Source organism: Mugil cephalus, chromosome 16 (assembly GCF_022458985.1).
Source record: "Mugil cephalus isolate CIBA_MC_2020 chromosome 16, CIBA_Mcephalus_1.1, whole genome shotgun sequence".
Taxonomy (NCBI): domain Eukaryota; kingdom Metazoa; phylum Chordata; class Actinopteri; order Mugiliformes; family Mugilidae; genus Mugil; species Mugil cephalus.
In genome coordinates, this window is record NC_061785.1 from 16,905,028 (window position 1) to 16,925,184 (window position 20,157).

Here is a 20,157-nt window from a genome sequence, read left to right on the forward strand (position 1 = left end):
TGGCACCAATAATGATCATTTGATAATCAACTGTTTAATTGGATGATTTAAAAAAGCAGGCCCAGTGCCTGACAACAACAAAGCTAGCTGAGAGGATGAACATTGGAGATGCTATAGAAGTAGCAGGCCAATGAGACCTCCTACTACAACTGAGGAACGGCATTAAAAATGCTCACATGCATTTTAAAAAAGAAAGGAGAAACAGCAATGAAAATAAGTTTAGGCGTGCTACGTTAGCATGTTGCTCCACTGATAGCTTGTCTACATAGACGTTAGCTACTTTCCCTCATGCTCTTAAACTAGCAAGTGGATAATGCTGCGCTCACACAGGCAGAATGAGAGAAAAGATTTAAACACTGAAAGAGTTTGTCAACAGTGTGTAGCTACTACTAATTAGCTTAATCTATTAGTAACTGTGGCTCCATATATTTAATGTATTTTCTCTCAAATAGTTTTAAGAGATTTGACATCAGGTGTTCACATTAGGATGTATTCTCTTGGGGCCGCGAAGAACTACTTTTCCAGATGTTTCTTATATAATGGGAATGTATGGGAAAAAGGCTTTTGGAGCTCCAAGGATTTGTTTTTGCAGTTGCATGGTTGGCACTGGGACAAAAAAATTATAACCCGGGAGTTTATTAGTTGTGTCTAACGCTGGCAGTGCTAATGTATCTGTGCTTTACCCACTGGTGCAACGGGTTGTTGTTTTGAGAGATAAACTGGTCAACAAAAGAAAGAAAACAACAGCTTTCAGCATTCCCATTCAACACAGAAAAAAGCAGAGGAATTTTATGTCCAGCACCCAAGATGACACAGAGAAAGCTCCACACACAAACAAAAGCACAGACACCAACAGTCCCAGCATCTGTGCATAGGGAGCTTGTGTGTTGCGTGAAAGCCGTTGGCAGCCGGGCCATATTCTCAGCCATAACTGCAGGGTAGAGTTCTGCGGTGAGCTGGGTAAGTATAGGGCACGGCAGCAGCATACATTATCACATGGGTGTGGCTTTGAGCGCTAGGGCTCCAAAAAAATGTTTTCAATAGAGGAGCAAAGACGGCACGTAAAGTGCCAGGCATGTCTGCACACGACTGCTGCCTCGCTGTGTGACATGGAGTAATCCGAGGGCAGTAATTAAAACTGGTTACCAGTTGAAAGAGGAATTATTATAGGAGGTGGCAGACAAAATGACACAACAGGATACCTGTCTGCATTAATAAATAAAGATTATAAAGATTTACTACAGTGTAATATCATTAATCAGTGGCCATTACCCATAATAAAATCACTTTAACTCTGACACTTGTTGCAATTTTATATAGGTTTATTTCCTGCTTGCGTAAACTGTGACAAAGAGAAAGCATCCTGGTTTGAGAGAAAAACTGAAGGAGAACAAATGGACTTCAGATGGTTCCTGCTTAGCGGAAACATTCTGGTTTTATTCTAAGACAAATATTTTGCCTCTCATTTAGTCATTAGAAATGTACTCTCTGCATAATAGGGCTGGGGAAAATCCACGATGATTTGTTGAGCTGTGTTGACAGCATGTTGACCAATCGCACGCTCCTAGCCTTCTGGGCCCATTCATAACCCTGGAGGGTAACAATACGGAATGAGATAAGGGTTCAGGTGTGCCACGCAGTTTTCAGATTCAGACAAAACAACACCGGGAGAGATCAGCTTATCTCCTGACATGTGACATCTTCTGTTGTTACAAGATCAAGAGAGGAAAGTGGCTGGAAAAAGACTTCCAGGAGATGACGACTCATGTGTCTAAATATATAATTAGTGTTATTAGCATAAAAAGGGCTCAAAAGTTTCTCTTTCGAGGAGCAGGATAGAAACTGTACATGTGCAGAACTCAAAAATAGCACAAATGTGGTAAACTCCAAACTAGAGCTGTACGATTTCTATCCGACAATATTTTGACATTTTTCTGACGGGAATTTCTGACTGTCCCTCAGTGCACGGCTCAGAGTTTCAAAGAAATGCAGTCACGTCCTTTGTTATCGAAAGTTTGATAAGAAGATTAATACAACTATTGTGTCTAATGCCTCGTTCTATTTACCTTACAAGGTTCCAGGAAATCATTTGTTGTGATTGCTTTTTCAGAGGTGTGGTTTATTTTGCTTACTAGTCAAGTTAGCAATACCAGTTCATAAAAATGCAAATATAGTATTTTGACAAACACAGCAGCAGAGTTACAGAAGTACTGGGTGTGTCAGTGATTTAATAAAACACAAATTGTTAATAACTGATAATGATACATCAACACCTTTTTGTTTTTCATGCTCATAGCAGCCATCTTGAAGTTTGAGTATGGAGTTGGTGAGGTTCTTCCAACCTTCTGAGTTGGAAATTGGGTTTGTGTTAAAAGTCTGGTTGACATTTCCTAGTGGGCTATAGGGGAATATAAGATGTCCCGGTTCAGTGTCTGAATCTATTTAAATTTGAAGCCACAGCAGATATTTACCTTAGCTTAGCATTAAGACTAGAACCAAGGGAAGGACAGCTAGCGTGAGTCTAAATTCTGTCATTGATTAATATAAATATCTAATATATAATAATAATTCTTCCAAGTCAAGACAGTGCAGTCTTAAAAACAGACAAACATCAACAGAAAGGCTACACAACCCAAAGTGCGTATGCGATTTCAACTCTTTCAGCACAAGCTACACAGTGCCGCTAGCGATAAGATTGAAGTGTTTTTCACCTTATTGAAAACATTTTATTCTCTCTCCTCTCTACAATTAATAATTTGACAGTCAGCTGAACACATTGTTGGTTTTGTCACCAATAGACCTGGGTTGCTTTGTAATCTAAGCCAAGATAATGGCCTGGTGCTAGCAGTTGTCGTCAAGCTTTTAGTCAAACATGTGAACTGCAAACCAACATACAGAATCTCAGATACAATACAGACAGGTGACTCGCTAGATAAACCACTGTCAGCCACACTGTTCATAACAATACGTTAGCCTATACAGTATTTTTAACAAACAATAACTGTAGCAACATGTTCAGTTTTTAATAAAATCACTGCTGAGCTTTTTATCTAGCATTTGTCATGAATGCAAACCAACATATTTCCCAAAATATCCTAGAGTCAGTAAAATATTTAGTAAATGTGAATGGGGGCTCTCCAGCTAAGCTAAGCTAAGCTAAGCTAACAAGTGCACAGTGTCATATCATCAACAGCTGTGAGAGATGCATTGATCTTCTGGTCGACTTGCCAGCATCAAAGCAACCCTTAGGACAAAGAGAACTTCATGAAACAAGAACTAAACACAGGTTTGAAGTTTAAAGGTGGCGTCAAGGGCTGTTAATGAGAGCAGAGCAGTCGGCCGATCTGAGCTGCACTTCACAGCAGCAAGCAATCAGCCTCTCTGATAGGTTATCTGACAGATGCAACTCCAAGTCATGAGACCACCGTGCAAAATGCTGCGATTAGAGTCGCACGACAGCCACAGCGCTCTGCTCGTAGGTTATGTGAGTCCATTTCATGTGTTCTGTCTGTGACGCAGGCATTCCTCCACTTTCCTCCCTGCATCGAATCCAGACATTTAGGACATTTGGACTTGCACGCTACAGCTACAGTAGGATTTACTGCGCCTCGTGGAGAGGATTTCAAAAAACACACTATTGTGTGATCTACAGTCGTGATGTCATTCGTGCCACGAAAAACGACCTATAATCATTCTGGTGGCTTCTTCTCTCTGCTGTGAAAGGATGATGATGGCATATCAAGAAGCTGAACAGGACTGTAAATATAGAGACAGGCCGCGCTGGTAGGCCATCTTATAGGTGCAGCAGAACTCTCGGGACCAAATGAAAATGGCATCCAGCTTAGCCACGGTGTTTCTCTGATGCCCACATTTTGAATGCAGCAGCTTTTGGGAGCATAACTTCATTAATTTATTTGATTTATTGAGCATTCAAGCAGCAGAAAATCCACTGGCCGGAGCACGAGGCGCCCCAGGAAAACTCAGAAAACTTGTAAGATCTTCAGCAGTTTCACCACAGAATTATACCTCTATGAGCCCGAGCCGAAACCCACTGAGAGGGACGCGCAGCCTAAACAAACATGACCCCCTCAACCACTTCCACCACACACACACACACACACACACACACACACACACACACACACACACACACTAACAACAGAGTTCAGGTCTGCAGCAGAGGCCAGGAGAAAAGCGCCTGATTAAATAGTTTTGGGGTGTGTATCTCTCTGGTTCAGGGAGCTCAGCTGCTTTGAAGCCAGTCGCTGTGTTTCTCTGTTATCTGGCCTCAGACTCAAGATAACGCAGTTAGACATCGCTCAGAGATGATGTTTACAAACAGTGAACCGCGCTGTCAGGAGAAAATCCACGGCGAAGCAACGGGAAGATCAGTGATTGTGGAGCTTGAAACCTGCACACGCTTCTACTGGCTGCTGCCAGACATGCCACAGAGTCCTTCTGAGAAAAACTTTGCAGCGAGTCATAGTAACTCCTGTTTCCCCCAAATGTATTTGCACCTTCTAAGCTACATTCCTGGAATTTATCAAGTCAGGCAAGGATTATGGATGTAACTTTTCCCGTGTGAGTGCGCTCCAATTTTCCCTTTATTTCTGCGCACATCCCAGGTCCCAATACACTGGAGGCGAATGGAAGAGAGTTGTGGCGCTCGAACAGTCCAACACAAATTCCAGAAAACGCGTCTCAGGTTCTCCCCAGGAAGAGAATGTTTGTATTTTTGTTTTAACTTGGATGGCTTAACCCTTAAAAGCTTATGAAATTATGATATGATTATATTTTTGTGTTGACTATCTATTTTTTTTTCTTTTGTCACATTGTTGCGTGGCGTAGACTGAAACCCGAAGCAGTAGCATCATAACGGTGCCACATGCAATGATTGTACAGATGTTCATTACTTCTGTCACTTTTTGGGTGAAACTGTTCGTCTTTATCCCCGTTTAAAGTGCTTCTTGGCCTCTAGGTGATTTCAGGATTTTTCATGCTGACTTTGAGAATAGCCATTTCAAAGAGGCATGATCATGCCTTTGGACGTGGCAGGGTGACACTCTGCACTAAGTAGTCTGTGTTAACCGAACATTCCCACTACCCTCCACTTTAGTTCTCTGGACTGAGTGGTTCTTTTGCAAAAATAAATTTCTTGTGCAAATATCTGGCGAAAACCTCTTTGAAAAAAATAATGCTGAATTACATGTGTACAGACATAGAAAATCATTTTTTACAGAGACAATGTGAGACTTCAGGGAAGAAAAGAAATCAAGTCAGTGAAGCCCATTGCATTTTTAACTCCAATCCCATCTGGAGCTGAAAGGTGTCGATACCTTGCTGTCCGCTGACTTATTGAGCAGCAGCTCAGTGCTCTGGATCTTGAGAGTATGATGTATGTGTATATACGCGTGGGGTCCGCAGGGACCTGAGAGATGCCGCTGACACTGGGGACACAGGGCCGGGCACTGCATTCGACAGGCGCCGCACGTCAGGACGTGAAGATGGATGGTGGAGATTTGCTGTGTGTCCAGACGATGGGACATAATTTAGCCAAGATGCTCAGCGACTCCTGTTACACTGACGGGCTTGTTAACTTCCATGTTATGTTCTAACTTCACTCCACACCATCTTCACCCAGCAGGAATGGGCTGTGGGACGCACTATGTTGATTCACATGGTTTCACATCTTCATCTTCATACTGATTTACAGATTAGATTTTTCAGGGAACAGCTTTTCTAAACTCAAGGCTACCACTGCTAGAATACTGTAGATAAACAGCGTGATCTTGTGTGATCTTAGAAGAATGTTCTAATTTTCAATAGTGTCTAGTTATTTCCTGCTTTCATTGATTTATTTTATTTTACTAACAGAATTGACATAATGTTAACGGTGATGTCAGAAAACAAGTTTTGCATTAATGCATCAATTGAAATTAAAGCGCCTGTAGCTTTTACATGTGAAGGTACTACTCAGTCTTTTTTAAGTAGTGTTATGTATTATCTTTTAGATTTTTATGGAGTATTAGGAGGCTAGGAATATTACCTTTAAGACATAGTCAAGGTTAGCACAAAATTAAGACTTTAAAGTTCCAGTGTTCAGGATGTAGTGGCCTCTAGTGGTGAGCTGGAAGGTTGCAACCAGCTCCTCGCCCTACTCTTCTCAAGCATGTAGGAGAAGGCTAGCTGTGACGTGCCAGTATCTCCTCTCTGTCATTGTTTCTGCATACAGTGCCACCAAATACAAACTGCCACATCACTCTGACATGTTAAAGGCCCCCTCTAGAGTAAACTCAGTAAATCAACATGGTGGGCTCCGTGAAAGAGGATCTGCTACCTCTGCACATTAATATGAAAAGTTCATCCTACAAAAAACACAACTATTCATAGTTGTAGGTGAATAAAAACATAATCAGGAACACTATGGTTCATTTCTAATAGGTCCCCCAAAATCTGAAATGCTAGTCCTTTAAATTTCTTCAGAAAACTACAGATATGTAGCTGAGGTATATGGTATTTAACAGCCTAGAAATGGCTAGTGCAAGTATAAATGCTAGATTCTCAGCCTCTGCCTTGTTCATTTGGACAGTTTTGACCACTAACAATGCAGAAGTCGAGAAGTCTACATCTGTTTGATGTAAGTCATTTAACTTACTTGATGGCCATTGAAAATTAGCATTGAATTAAATAGGAAATGGACAGATAAAAGAGTAAATAAATGTACTGTACATCTATTCTCTTGCTTGCCACAACTTCATCGTTTATAGCAGTATTAACTTACCATATATTTATTATTGGGTTATTGCTGAGAGCATACACCATGTTCGGGAATGTTCTGGGATAATGCATTGAATAGTAACTGGAAGGCAGGTATAGAGAAAGATATACTTTACACTATGCAATTCACTCGCTACATTTGGAGAGTGTAGTGTTTCGTTAGCGTGATTCAATCCATTCTGATTTGAGATCACAAATTATGTTGCATCAACCAAAGTACTTCGAGGCTTTGAGATGCTTAAAGCGGTCCTGCCCTCAGTGGAGCATAAAATCTGCTGGAAAAATAACAGAGGTAAAAGGAGAAGAAGTTATCGCATGTGGGACAAAGAAACGTGTAAAGAATATATTTATTCCAACTGGAGAGCAGCAGCCAGGTGAAGCACTGTGGTTTGTAGACGCTAATATTTTACTTACATTTGTGAGGCCTTTTAATTCCATTAGCAGAATACTGGTGCCCATGTCACTGTAGCTTTAATCATACTGGTGTAATTCTCCTGAAAAAAGGATTAGATCTTCAACAAACATACCACGATGCAGGTGGGTTTAATCCTTCCGTGTGAAACAGCCGCCCCTATCAGACATGGCATTGCCGTTAGAATGTTTAACGGTTAAAGCTATCTCCTTATCTAGATGTAGGCAATTGTTCTTCACTGTCCCATATCTGAAGTATTACCTGTGCGTTCATGAGTATCTCAGTGTTTGTGTGTGCTTTGGCGCAGCAGGCGACTCTAATAGGCCCTAATAATCATGATATCATCCACCTGCTTTTTTTGCTCCAGGGGCAGCGATGACTGATGGGACAATTTTGAATAATCATCTTATCTGATCTGGAGCTCACAAGCTAAACCCCAGAGAAAATACGAACTGCAGACGTGAAAAGTATTCCAAAATACTTGTATAATATATTTGTGTACTCAGGGAAAACGCTGGAGGAAATGTTTTCTGCAAAGCTTGTCTGAAATAATCTTTAGAAAGTCGAAAATTGTCCGCTTTGTAGACCAAAACATTTTCTTTTATAAAACACACTGATTAGATTAAATTTATACTTTCAGTCATGCTGTTCATATTTAATGGAAGACTCACCTGTAGAGCTGGAGAAAGAAAATTGCAGGTCTCTGGATGAAACTGGAAATGGAAAGTGCTGTGAAGATGTGACAGCCCTCTAAATGCCCCCCTCCTTCTATAATACTACAGAGGCAATAATAACTGAACCCTTTTAATGCCTTTGTAGATATTTTTTCACCCAGTCTCTCTGTGTCTCAGGGCACCCAGGTTAATGCGGCCCGGCAGTGTGCTGCCTGTTCTTTGAGGAGATTCACCATTTACCTGAAATTCAGTGGTGAAAAAGATGCCCTGAGGTCATACTGCATCGAGAAAACACTTTGTTTCAGTAACCTCATTCATTTCATCATGGAAAAAAACTAAATGTGATGTGTGTGAGTCATACAGAGGGAATGACAGTAATCAGGTGATAAATTATCGCTGATGCATCTGTCTACTAGTTCTGCACAAAATACCAGCAAGAAGCGTATTATGAACCACATCGCTGCTCAAACCGGTACTAAAAAGACTTGCGGTTTAGACTCTTTAGACGCTTTGTAACTCTCACGACACTCCTTGAATTCTTAGGAAGAAGCGTTGTAAAGCACTGACGGGAAGGCTGTGATTGTTTACCCATGCGAGCCTAATAGAATAAACCCTTGTAAAACATGTTTGCGCAAAGCTTCATCATCCATTTTCTTTTCCCCGAGGAGACGTTAGACGGCATAATATCATTAAAATACACCTGTGTTCAGTCAGGCCATGAAAAGGAGACAGTAAATCTTCTGTGTTAGCCCTGCGATAGACTGGTGACCTGTCCAAGGTGTACCCCACCTCTCGCCTGATGACAGCTGGGAAAGGCTCCAGTCCCACCGCAACCCTCTAGAGGACAAGCAGTTATAGAGCATTCCTCTGTGTCGTATTTGGGATAGCAGCAGCTTTTTGAACTCTACATGAGTTGTGTTTGAGTAAATACTGTGTGCAGTATGTCATTTCCTTCTGATTTCATTGATAAAAGTCATTATAGGATTCGACCAGCACACTTTTGCAAAACAAAAATTGTTGGGCGGACCCAACAAATTCTAATTTTTTAACTGCGTGCTTTGATTCCTCAAAAACAATACCAGTTAGAGTGATTCTGACTTTTGTGATAGAAATGTCAGAGTCTTGGCTTTCAAAAGAAACCAAGATCATGTATGAGCTTCAAAATGTTCATGCACAGCATGCAATTTACAATTGTCCTAAATAGACGGTTTTTGTTTTGTTTTGTTTTGTTTTTTTTGCAAAAAGGCAGTAAATGATACACATTTAGTCAAGTACAGAAAAAGGTTTTAACCATGCTTGCAACATGGTAGATTCTTCTTAAATATATAGTTTTGAGAGGAGATACACTGGTACTCCCAGTACTCTACCGCATAAACAGCGGGTGCATGTGTTGCTTGCTACCATCACAACTAGCATCTGTACAGGTTGGCAGAGGGATGAGACACTTTGACAGTGATTAGATGTGAAATTAGTGCAGTGCTCCATGAAATTGGATTCTAGGTTGATACTGAAGACATTACAAGTATAAACGAGGCGTGTGGAATATAGAAGTATACAAAACAGTGTAAAACAAAGCAGAATGTGTTATATGCTTTAGATTCTTTAAAGCTTCTTTTGGTATTGTCTCAATCGGCTTCAAGAGGTAGTCACCTGGAAAGGTTTTCCAACAGTCCTGAAGGAGTTTTCAGACATGTTGAGTACTTGTTGGCTGCTTTGCTTTACTTCACTCTGCGGTCCAACTCATCCCAAACCATTTAAACTGGGTTTAGGTCTGGTGATTGTGGAGTCCAGGTCATCTGACACAGTAACTCCATCACACTCCTTCTTGGTCAAAAAGCTCTTACACAGCCTGGAGGTGTCATTGTCCTGTTGAAAATCAAAATGATGGCCAGACTAAGGACAAAAACAAGACGGGGTGCCATGTTGCTGCTGAATGCCGTAGTAGCTACACATTTTCTTCGTCTCACAAACACATGGCAGGTAGCACCAAAAATCAAAACAGATTTCCGCTAGTGCATGAGCACTTGTCTTCTTGTTATTCTTCCTCAGTTGTGGCTTCTTTGCTGTTTGGACCGAACAACAGGGCTATTCCCACAGGATTAGTTTCACCTGAGGACGTCCTGTGATTCAAATATGACCCCCTATGTCTGTGTTTCATGTCGCGCATTCACACGGGATAAACTGTGTTTTACTCAAATTTACATTCTGTTGTTATGGCTCTGCTACTTTCCATCTAACTCCACTGTGCGTCAGAGAAAGTTTTAATTACTTTGCAATTGCAAATTATAATGGGTGATAAAAATATATTTTTGATACTATTTACTATTTATCCCAGAGTAGAAATTACTTATGACCTGGTGGTATTTAAATCAGACCCACCTTGAACAGATTCATGGTTGCTTTAATGATTTCATCCGTCTTAGCAGGGGAATAGTTCAGCGACATCTCCACTTTGCTTCCTAACATCTGTACAAACTTTGAACTATAGCACATCCTTCATTATTGTTAAGTGACTAGGGACAGAAAAAAGCCACAAATCAAACAAAAGTTTCAAAAATGTAAAAGCTCACCGCTAAATCACAGAGATGTCGATTTGCACTGGATTTTTATCAGAGGACCTCTGTGTTACGAGAATTATGGTATGTAGTTTGCAGTGTTATTCATACTTTAAAAATCACGGACATGGATGATTTGCACGGGATTAAGATCACAGATGACCTCTGCGATTATTAGAAATTACCGGAGGTCCCCAGTTAAAACTAATCCTGTGCAAATAGGGCTAAAGACTGCACAAAGTTTTCAGCAGTTAACTAAGGTACAAATAACAAGGAGCCAACACAAATGAAGGCTGAAAGCCATTCGAATACCTTAACAGAATTAAAGCTGGCGCTACTTGATATTAAATTTGCCGATAATTCAACAACGAATGTCACAATGACCCTTATTTATTGTACACTTAAATAAATGAGGAATTTAAAAGAGAATATGTTTTAATCTGTAAGGATCTTTGTGCGTTACATATTCAATCAAAAGATCAAATTCTTAGACTGCAACTCCCAGGTGTGTTTTTATATTAATCCTGGCTCTCTGCGTAAGCATGGACGAAAACAATGCACAACAACAAGGCTGGGCAAAAAATGGAGGTCAGCGTGTAACGACTTCGAGGAACAACAATTTGAATGTCAATATAATATAAATGAAATGTACACTATTGAGTAAAAAGGTCCGGGGGGTGCGTTTCTCTTTAATAACAGGTTTCACCTTGGTTATCTCATTCTCCTCTCCCTGTATTTGTTTTGTTCTTATCAGACATAGCCACTCCTGTACAGCATGATGGGCAGGAGCAAAACATAGCCACTGCCAATGTTGTGGGTTTGACTACTAGTGGAAACACCAGTGCTAAAAATGCACTACAGTAAGGCAGCTCGGGTAAAAAAAAAAAAAAAAAAAAATCCACCAAATAAACTATGTTGAGAGAATAAGCCACTGAGCGTTTGCCCGCCACATACAACACAAGAGGAAATTAATTCAGCCATAACAACCTCAACACAAGGTCAGGCTCCTCCGCCGCACTGATGGCTGAAATTCATTTGAATACCCCGGGCATCGCGTCAAAGCGTAGCTGGCCGAAGTTGAATATTTAAATTTCTCAGAGTTCAACGACATCTACGAATGTTGTCATGACCTCTCGTAATTGCACACTACAACAAGCGATATTTTGAAAGAAAATATGTTTCGAGCTCAACTTGTCTGTGGTGAGACCGATAAAATGGAGCGCAGTGTGCGTTTTCCTGTGTGTGTTCTGGCATGTGTGCGTATGCGAAAAGGAGCGCGCGAGCCGTCAACACGTGTGACTACACAAGGTGGTAGGAGATCCCCTTTGGAGTAGTTTGTGAAGTGCAAGAGGAGAGTGATGACTGCCATGCATATTTTTCTAGCATTGTGTGTGTGCTATCCTATGTGTGTGTGCGTGTTTACTTCCTTTGTAATGATAGCCCTCAGTCTCTCAACAGGCGGCCAGGCTACTCCTCTAAACCTCAGGGTCTCTGCCAACCCTAGAAGCCCGGAGAATATGGCCTGCAGCTGGGCCACAGAGAGCCCTTAAGTCCCTGTTGGCTATTGAAGCAGACGACCTCTATGATCAATTCGAGGCAACGGACAATGCGTCCGTAGTTATATCACGCAAACATGAAAACATGCATCACCTTAAACATGCAGGGAGGACAACTGAAGAGATAGTATCGCACACCTCAACGGTTCAGAGAAAAGAAGGAAACCTCTCGTGGAGGCCAAGTGAATGTGATCAAGCAGGAGGATTTCGCCATCTAGAGGTCAATCTAGGGAACTTCACATCTTCTGCTCTCATTTTGTTTCTGATACTACAATTATTAGGCAGTAAGTTAGGATCTTTTTCATGTGGTCAATTCAACCCAACTATTTTTTCATATTTTTGTCAGCACTGTCAGAGGGACGCTAACTTTCTATGTCTGTGATGATTCTCATTCTTCCTGGTCATGGTCCTTCTAAAAAAAAGGCTGAAACAAAGGCAGCTGATTTTCTTCATGACGTTTCACCATTTATCCGTGAAGCTTCCTCTGCTCTAAGTTGACTGGTGGGGAGTTTAGGTTTTTATTTGGAACGTCTAAACACCTGAAACTGAATATTACATGCATTTACAGGATGTTGTTCCTGGACTCACTGCATGAATGGGGTTGTAAATGGATAACTGAAACTAGTCTGACAGACTGTCTGAACTTTTGTTTAGGTTTCTATACTATTTTATTCTATTTGATGTTTTAGCACAGAGGACACGCTGGTCTCGCTGTACTTGGCTACATCGTATTCAGTCATCTGCTGTGCCCATCTAGATAAACGGGGCAAATAACCGGAAATAGAGTAAAACATCACATTCAAACATAATCATGGTGAATTTATTGGTTTATTGAATTTTGTTTCAGTCATTTTCAACAAAAATTGTACCTAAGAAACTGCCCATTCATATATATGTAAATGTAATACAGTATAAGGCCCCCTTTTGAATACTCAGCATAACAATCAAGTAATCACGGAGTTTCTTTAAATAAATAAATCAAAACAGACACGTGCAATATCTATCAAATATAATTTATTGTTTTTTTTCTTCATATGAGAAAAAAAATGCATTTTTTCCAACTAAACTATTCAAGAAATTCACATTTATGACAACATGGTCTTTAAAACAAATAATAAAGATAAAAAAAAAGGACATATAGAATTTCAATTTTAGTTTAGTTTATCAATTTTGATAAACTAACTCGCAGTAATGGGAAGAAATGTGTAGGTGATTTGTGTATGGTGGTTTCTTTGCAATTTTATGATCTTAAAGATCAATAAAACATGCAGGATGACAATCTGGACTTTAGTGCATAGCTTCTATGGTTTAATATGTGCATTAATAAAGTAGTCGATTAAATGATGCAATGATTTATGTCCGGTACACTTTCTTTTTTTTTTTAAAGTGCTACAATACTGATACATTGTATTAATGCTAACATTAATGTGACATGCTAGTAATCCAGTGTGCCTAACTACAAGGTATTCAAGTAATGAGACAAAGTGTTTATAAAGGATTATTTGCAGAGATGTGGCCTGGTCCCAGTGTCACAGGCAGGCCAAAGATCCTTCAGCAGACAGGACGTCCCTCTCAGGCCTTTCCTCCCGTCCGCGTCATCGACTGGCCCGACCCGCTCGCCGGACTCTGACCGAGCGGCAGATACAGCAGCTGGAAGCAGTGGAAACCCCCTCACCGCTCGCTCTTTACTGCTTGTCCTTGCCTGGAGCAGAGACAGCGACACGGGTCAGGCTCAAAACACCACCAGGAGGTTATTAATTTGTGCCTCCTGTGGCCCACTAAGCCTTCTCCCTGAGGCGAACAAAGTAACCCGTGACCTGTTTATTTGGTTTAATGGTGTTTATCGGTCGCTGACCTTTCTATCCTAGATGATGAATATAAAGATGAATGTGCATTAGTGAGTTTCCCATTAAAAAATTAAACTGACCTTTGAGTAGAATTATATTCACTTTGTATGCACAGGAGGCACATGTATCTCTACATTTTATTAAAAAAAAATCATTCAAATATCGAACCTGTCCATCCAAACACCCGACACCTATCACATATCATTTAGATGACTTCTTAGACACTGGGTTTTAAATATGTTTAGATGTTCTATAATAATGTGGCACCATCCTAAGTACAGTTCTTTCACTGACTGCAACTGGCAGCAAGAAAATGCCAACTCACAGTTACAGACTAGACAGTTAAACCACACAAAAAGGTGATTCGTTTGTGGAATGTGCACACGTGGAACGTGATTAGTAGACAAACAAACGCAAGCTTACATTGCATGCACACAGAATAAAATCTAGCGGTCCAATACATTTTGAAAAAACTATTGTACTTGAACTGAACGTGAAACTATCATTTGCTGTGATTATTTTTCTTTTTAAGACTTTGATTATCGGTAATCTTAGGGCATCGATAGTTGGTGACACAGATCTCTCTGATTGGCTGTTCAGCTTAAAAGACCAGTGTGCAAAAAGAAAACCAGGCTTTTCTTGTTTTAAATATTCATCCTGAGCATTATTGATCCCTCATGGGGAGTTTGTTTCTCTGCATCTCAACCCTCTGGTTGGGATGCTACCTGTGCGGTGCCCAGGGAGCAGTTTGTGGGTTATAAGCGAACCTGTGACCTCGTGCTCCCGAAGCTGCTTCTCTAAACGTTACACTTCTAAACGTTAACAGTGCTTGCCGCGACCAGGACTTGAACCTGGGTTAATGCGGCCGCAACGCAGAGTACTAACCAGTAAACAGCTGCTTTAATGTTCCACAACAACATGATCATCCAGAAGTAATAAACTCTAGATCAGCTGATGATTGAGGAGAAAAACAGCACTGTGCAACACTTTGCAGCTCGTCGTGGCTTCCTAACCTCCCAGTTTAAAAGTAGGATCCTTTCATGCATGTGCAGGACGTAAACTTTTTGTGTGCAGTACATAAAATTTCCGGTCCAGATACGAGCAGCATGAGGTGTCGTCACAAGCGGCCTTTGTTGCCAGAAGATAACTGAGGTAGTTTTGGTGGTTTTACTTTAATTAGAGCCACAGACAAAGACTCTGACGCAGCAGAACTCTGTAGGATTCCACCGTAAATCTGTTTTCTGGATGTATTTTGTTTACTATTATTTCATTTGTGTTTAGGATTGAAAAAAACTTAACCCTCATACCTTATTTGTGAGAATCAAGAACCAATCTTTGTGGACAGTTCATTATTTTGTACTTGGTGCAGAAACTGTTCTGGTGTCCTGAATAACCAAGAGCATAAATTGTAGAGAAGCGCGTTTGATGATTTGGGGGAACTTACCCTTTAGACATTCATGGCTGGAACTTTAAAATGAAATGGTTATGAAACTGTGGAATGTCCGCACTTCACCCTACCTTTGCTGGGGACAAACTTGAGCGAGTGGCTGAATATTCAAAAGCGCGACGCTCCCTCCTTCGGCCCATCATTCACAAACTCGTGGCCCAGTCCGCTGCCACACTTTCCACACAGGACCTGTGTACACACAGCACATACAGGCCAGCGTCAGAGCTGCTCTGTTTGTCTTTTCTCAACAGCTGTTCAGTGATTTCAGCTCGTGACCCTGACCTTGTAGGCCGTGAGCGTCTCCATCATCTTGGTGACGCTGTCCTCCCTGATGGTGTCTGTGAAAGCCGGCCAGGGAGACGAGTGAGGGAACTTGGACCGGCTGGAGAACAGGGGGTGGTTACACATGGAGCACACGTACATTCCTGCAGAGGACAGTGAAACAAGTCGGTCATTTGTTACGTTTCCGACCGGAAAAGGACACTGATATTGACTAACAACCTGCATGGACAACCTGCAGGAAAAAATCAGAGGCTGTTCCAGATTAATTAATTAATCCTTTTTTCTTTCTTTTTTTTTTTGGAAGCTTCAGTTGATGCACATCACTAAATATTGTATATGGCCACAACACACATGTGCTCACAAATTTTACTTACTATACCCTTTTCTAGTTTGTGTACATGTGTATCAAATAGCTCACACATTTGAATGTATTATTATTCATATTATAGAAGTGTATGTATGTGTATATTTAATCTGATATAATATGATGTTTGTAATTTTGTAGGTTGGGGATGAAAAATATTTATTTTAAATTAAATTCTAAAAATGTATTATTGTTGCTTTTTACCACCGTATTTTATGGCAATTATTATTATTATGTGAAGGTTCGCTTTTAAACTGAAAGAGTAAATGAAAATATTTTGTCACGTCTTTCCGCTGTACCTTTACTAGGATATCACGCAAGATTTAAGTTATTATTTACAATTATTATTTAAAAAAATCTTCTAATAAGATTATTTAAACAAACCGCACACCGAGTCCTATAAAAGCCCGTAAATAAAAGTAAAATGCTAATTTTATCCTGCGTAATCCAGACTAAAGATGGGTTACATCACATGAAATCAGCGTTTTCCTGGATAAAAGTCTCCTCACCGCCTGCTCACCTGCTTTAAAATGATCCTTGTAGATCTCACTGCCAATAAACCGACAGAAAGACATAGTGAAGTGTCTTCGGAAATCGACTGAAGCCAAAATAAATCTTAATCTGGTTTTCTTCGGGGAGTGAGAGATGACTGGACGACGTCCCGTGTCCCTCCTCTCGCGTGAAGAGATCTTGACCGGAGTTTTATAAAACCGGAACTCCGCCCGCTGCTGTTATCAGCGCCACCGCCGCTAGATGTCAGTGTCTGACAACAGAACCACAGGTGGACGCCTATTACAGTAAGTCTGATGATCAAGCAGAACTAAAACCAGATTTAATGTGTGCGATGCTTGTGACTTTATATGACACGAGTGAAAAAATGAATGAATCAAATCCACAGACGAAAATGTGAAAGAAATGAGTGTGCTTTAGCTTCATTTGTGTTTCATTCATAATGATTAGGTATGAGTACATGCTCAAATCCCTGTAACAGAGGCTGCTTTTTCAGTACAGTTCTTTCATTATTCACTCACTGTAGAGGAGCTTCAAGATGTATCATGTATAAGTCTAATGTTAGCCTTAAAAAAAGACAGAAAAAAGAAGGAGAGAAATTCTCAAAAACTATTTCCTGCTGCTATGACATTATTCACAGCCTCCCTTCCTCACTGCTGCACACAAGCGCCTACACCAAGGTGTGATCTGACGTGTTCAAGCGCAACAGCTTGAATTATTCACTGGTTAAATGATGCGTACTGTAAATAGATAAATATGGCTCATTGGATTTGTGTTAAGAAAATCAAGCAAGATACATGACAAGTGTCTGTATATTAGTTTATCTAGTCGATATAACAAAATACTTTTTTGATTTTTACAAATTAACACACCACAAGTTCTGTCGGGAAAATAAATAAATTTTTCTTGGTAGAAAATGGGTCTTTCTATTACAGGTCTGCATCCTTCATTCGTATTTGCAGTAGTGCTTTAGAGCCTCTGGCAGCTCCAGCCAGTCGATGGCCATCCTGTGGACAATGTGCTTCTGGATGGCCTTCCTGCACAACGTCTGCAAGGACGAGACTGGGGCGACAGAGAGGAGAGGACGAACAGACGGTGGATTAGCAGAATAAACATGAAATTAAAATGCAATGAGAGAAGGTGCATTAAAGACATAGATGGGTCACTGAATAGGCTAACCGTTCACGAACTCTGTGAACCAGTGGTGCTGAATAACAGTGAACAGTGCAACTAAAAGAAAAGACATACGAATCCAATACAAACACAAGGATCCAAAAAGCATCTATAGACACAAGGATACACTAACATCCACAAAGATGTAAAATGACCATAGAAAGAGGCCAAATAACTTTTTTGTGTTTCAGAGAGTGGGAAAGTGACACTATACAAGAAGTAATTTTTAGTTGTTTGCATCTCTTTCAATAGCCAGCAACATCTCTGTGTCTTTTATTTCATAAATCCATTTCATGATCTAAAGAATCATCATGACACTCACATCCATACTCCACCTGAACAATGCGGACACACTTGGTCGCAGCAAAAACGTCCACCACTGCGTAGAGCGGCCGGATGGTGGGGATTCCCTTGGCCGAAGCTCCCATGTCCTCACCGTTGATCACTATGTGCATGTCACCCAGGTCCTGCCCCGTAGGCACAAACAGCACCCCAATCCTACTCCGCCTGGCTGTTGGGGGCAGAGCGTTGGTCTTGTACAGGTCATCCAAAATGTGGCTGAAGCGTCCCGGGCGGCTCCTACCGACCAGCTTGTCTCTGGGGATCCGGACATTGTTAATATACAAGTGAGTGTCAGTGAAGAAAGCTTTGGGTTTTGTGTTGCTGCCTCCATCTCCCTGACCTCCGTCCTCCGCCTCTCCTCGACCGAGCCTCTGACCCCCAGCTGGTGCTGCCTCGGCGTCCTCTACGACCTTGTTGTGGTTGCGGGTGATGGCAAACACCCAGCTGTCCCCCAAGTCCATCAAGTCCGGGAGAGAGTACTCAGGTACCACCTCTAAGCCCCCGGGATCCCTGGCCGTCAGGCCGATCCGGAGGTGGCCACACCAGCCCAGCTCCTTGTCCTCGATCTCTACCAGGAAAATCTCTCCGGGCTTCAGAGGGTGTTTGCTGAAACAAACGCCATTTGCAAAGCTCTCTACCCGGGTGGCTTGAGTACCTGAGTAGTCAAGCCTGACGTTGGTGCCATGGATCGGGTGGAACTCCATGAACTGGTCCGAAAAAGGCTCCATTCCCAACGCTGTCTGCGCCAGTTCAACCAGTCACTCACCACAGAATAATCAACAAGAAGTCCTGAATCAGACAGATGGCTGTAAAGGAAACTCTCCGGTCAAACAGACTCGCCGTGGTTTTTGTGGGAAACACGTGCTCAGTGTAGAGACACAACAACCTGCACAGACAGACGACAGGAGCTCTGCTCTGCCTATCTGTTGGCCACTTAGGGAAGCTTCTGGTACGGACTATTTTTGAACAGCTGCATAGTGTGTCAACAGATGGCAATCTATGTGTGTGTGTGTGGGTTGTGGGGGGTGGCCAGCATTCGCATGCCAACACACCAGACTTGCACACTCAACGGAGTCGGACTGAGCGGAGGTAGTCAAGCCCACTAGGCCAATGGTGCTCGTTTAATTTCCTAACGCCGTGTACTGCAGTAATAACGATGTAATTACCATATTCAACTGCACGCCTTTCACAGCCGCACTCTAAATATAGTCTGTCCACATACAGTCAGTTCATTCTTATGTAAAACAGCAGTTAAAGCAATATACTGCGATAGCGAGGTCTGTGGAGATTTACCATGAACACCGTGAATTACGTCTTAAAATATGAGGGGGAATTATAGCAGCTAATCTTTATATTTATTAGGCACGACTGAGCGTAGAAACACCAGCTGTAGATTCACAATACACATCATTTCGACCCAAATAATCCAGTTCAGGAGAGATAAACTCAAGGTGGCCGGACCAGTATCATTATCGCATAATAACCCATAGAAATAACAAAAACTACAAAATTTTCCCTTTGTTGTTGTGCAAAGTAAGAAAGTTTCAACTGAAAGAACTATTTCTATAACAAAACATTTTATGAACTACCTGAAACGTCTTAAGAAAAATAAGTGGCAATGTTGGCACGTTGCTTCCATTTCCTTTTTAGTTCTGTGTCTCAGTCTTACAAGTTGTTTTCGCATTTTGAAATTTCTTCCGGTGGGTCAGATTCGACCCCCCAACAGTTGTCCCCAGGGCCGTATGCTTGACACCGTTGATCTTAGGCAAAATGAAGAAAAGGCATAATTTAAAAAAAAAATATCTGGCCACAAAACAGGGTTTTAAAGACAAAGTGTGTATCCATGTACTGGAGCTAGTAATGGTGCACACGGCCTCAGTCAATTTGTTGTGGCCGGGGGCACATTGTGACTAATGCTAGCAAATGTTAGCTCCCGTGTTAGACTCTTCTCTGCTTCCTGCTGTTACATTGTTTTTAAAATTGAGAATTACCTCCCAAAATGGATGGGCCGACTTCGTATTATCATACATCCCCTGTTACGCAAGTTTCTCTAGTTGAGTCATTCTTTAATTACCTGAGATATGAGAACCTCAGTTTGAGGACCTAGTGGTCGCAAATGAATGCAATCCGTAAATGTTCCAGAAACAGTTGCATTTCTACTAAATACAATGATTTACTATAATCATAACACTATTTCTTTCATATAAATATGTCAACT

The 20,157-nt window shown here is 41.2% G+C and overlaps 2 protein-coding genes across 2 annotated transcripts; both read right to left on the bottom strand.

The window, feature by feature from the left end:
- Window positions 1-12,971: 12,971 nt before the first annotated feature.
- msrb1b (methionine sulfoxide reductase B1b) lies at window positions 12,972-16,590 on the bottom strand. The gene is made up of 4 exons (XM_047609202.1): window positions 16,435-16,590; window positions 15,551-15,693; window positions 15,340-15,457; window positions 12,972-13,676 (listed from the first exon to the last, which is right to left on the bottom strand). Exons 1-4 carry the CDS (start codon window positions 16,487-16,489, stop codon window positions 13,660-13,662), a joined length of 333 nt encoding a protein of 110 aa, XP_047465158.1. The 5' UTR covers window positions 16,490-16,590; the 3' UTR covers window positions 12,972-13,659.
- A 639-nt stretch (window positions 16,591-17,229) lies between these two features.
- On the bottom strand, window positions 17,230-18,885 carry neurl2 (neuralized E3 ubiquitin protein ligase 2). The gene is made up of 2 exons (XM_047609332.1): window positions 17,920-18,885; window positions 17,230-17,486 (listed from the first exon to the last, which is right to left on the bottom strand). Exons 1-2 carry the CDS (start codon window positions 18,665-18,667, stop codon window positions 17,371-17,373), a joined length of 864 nt encoding a protein of 287 aa, XP_047465288.1. The 5' UTR covers window positions 18,668-18,885; the 3' UTR covers window positions 17,230-17,370.
- Between the last annotated feature and the right edge of the window lie 1,272 nt (window positions 18,886-20,157).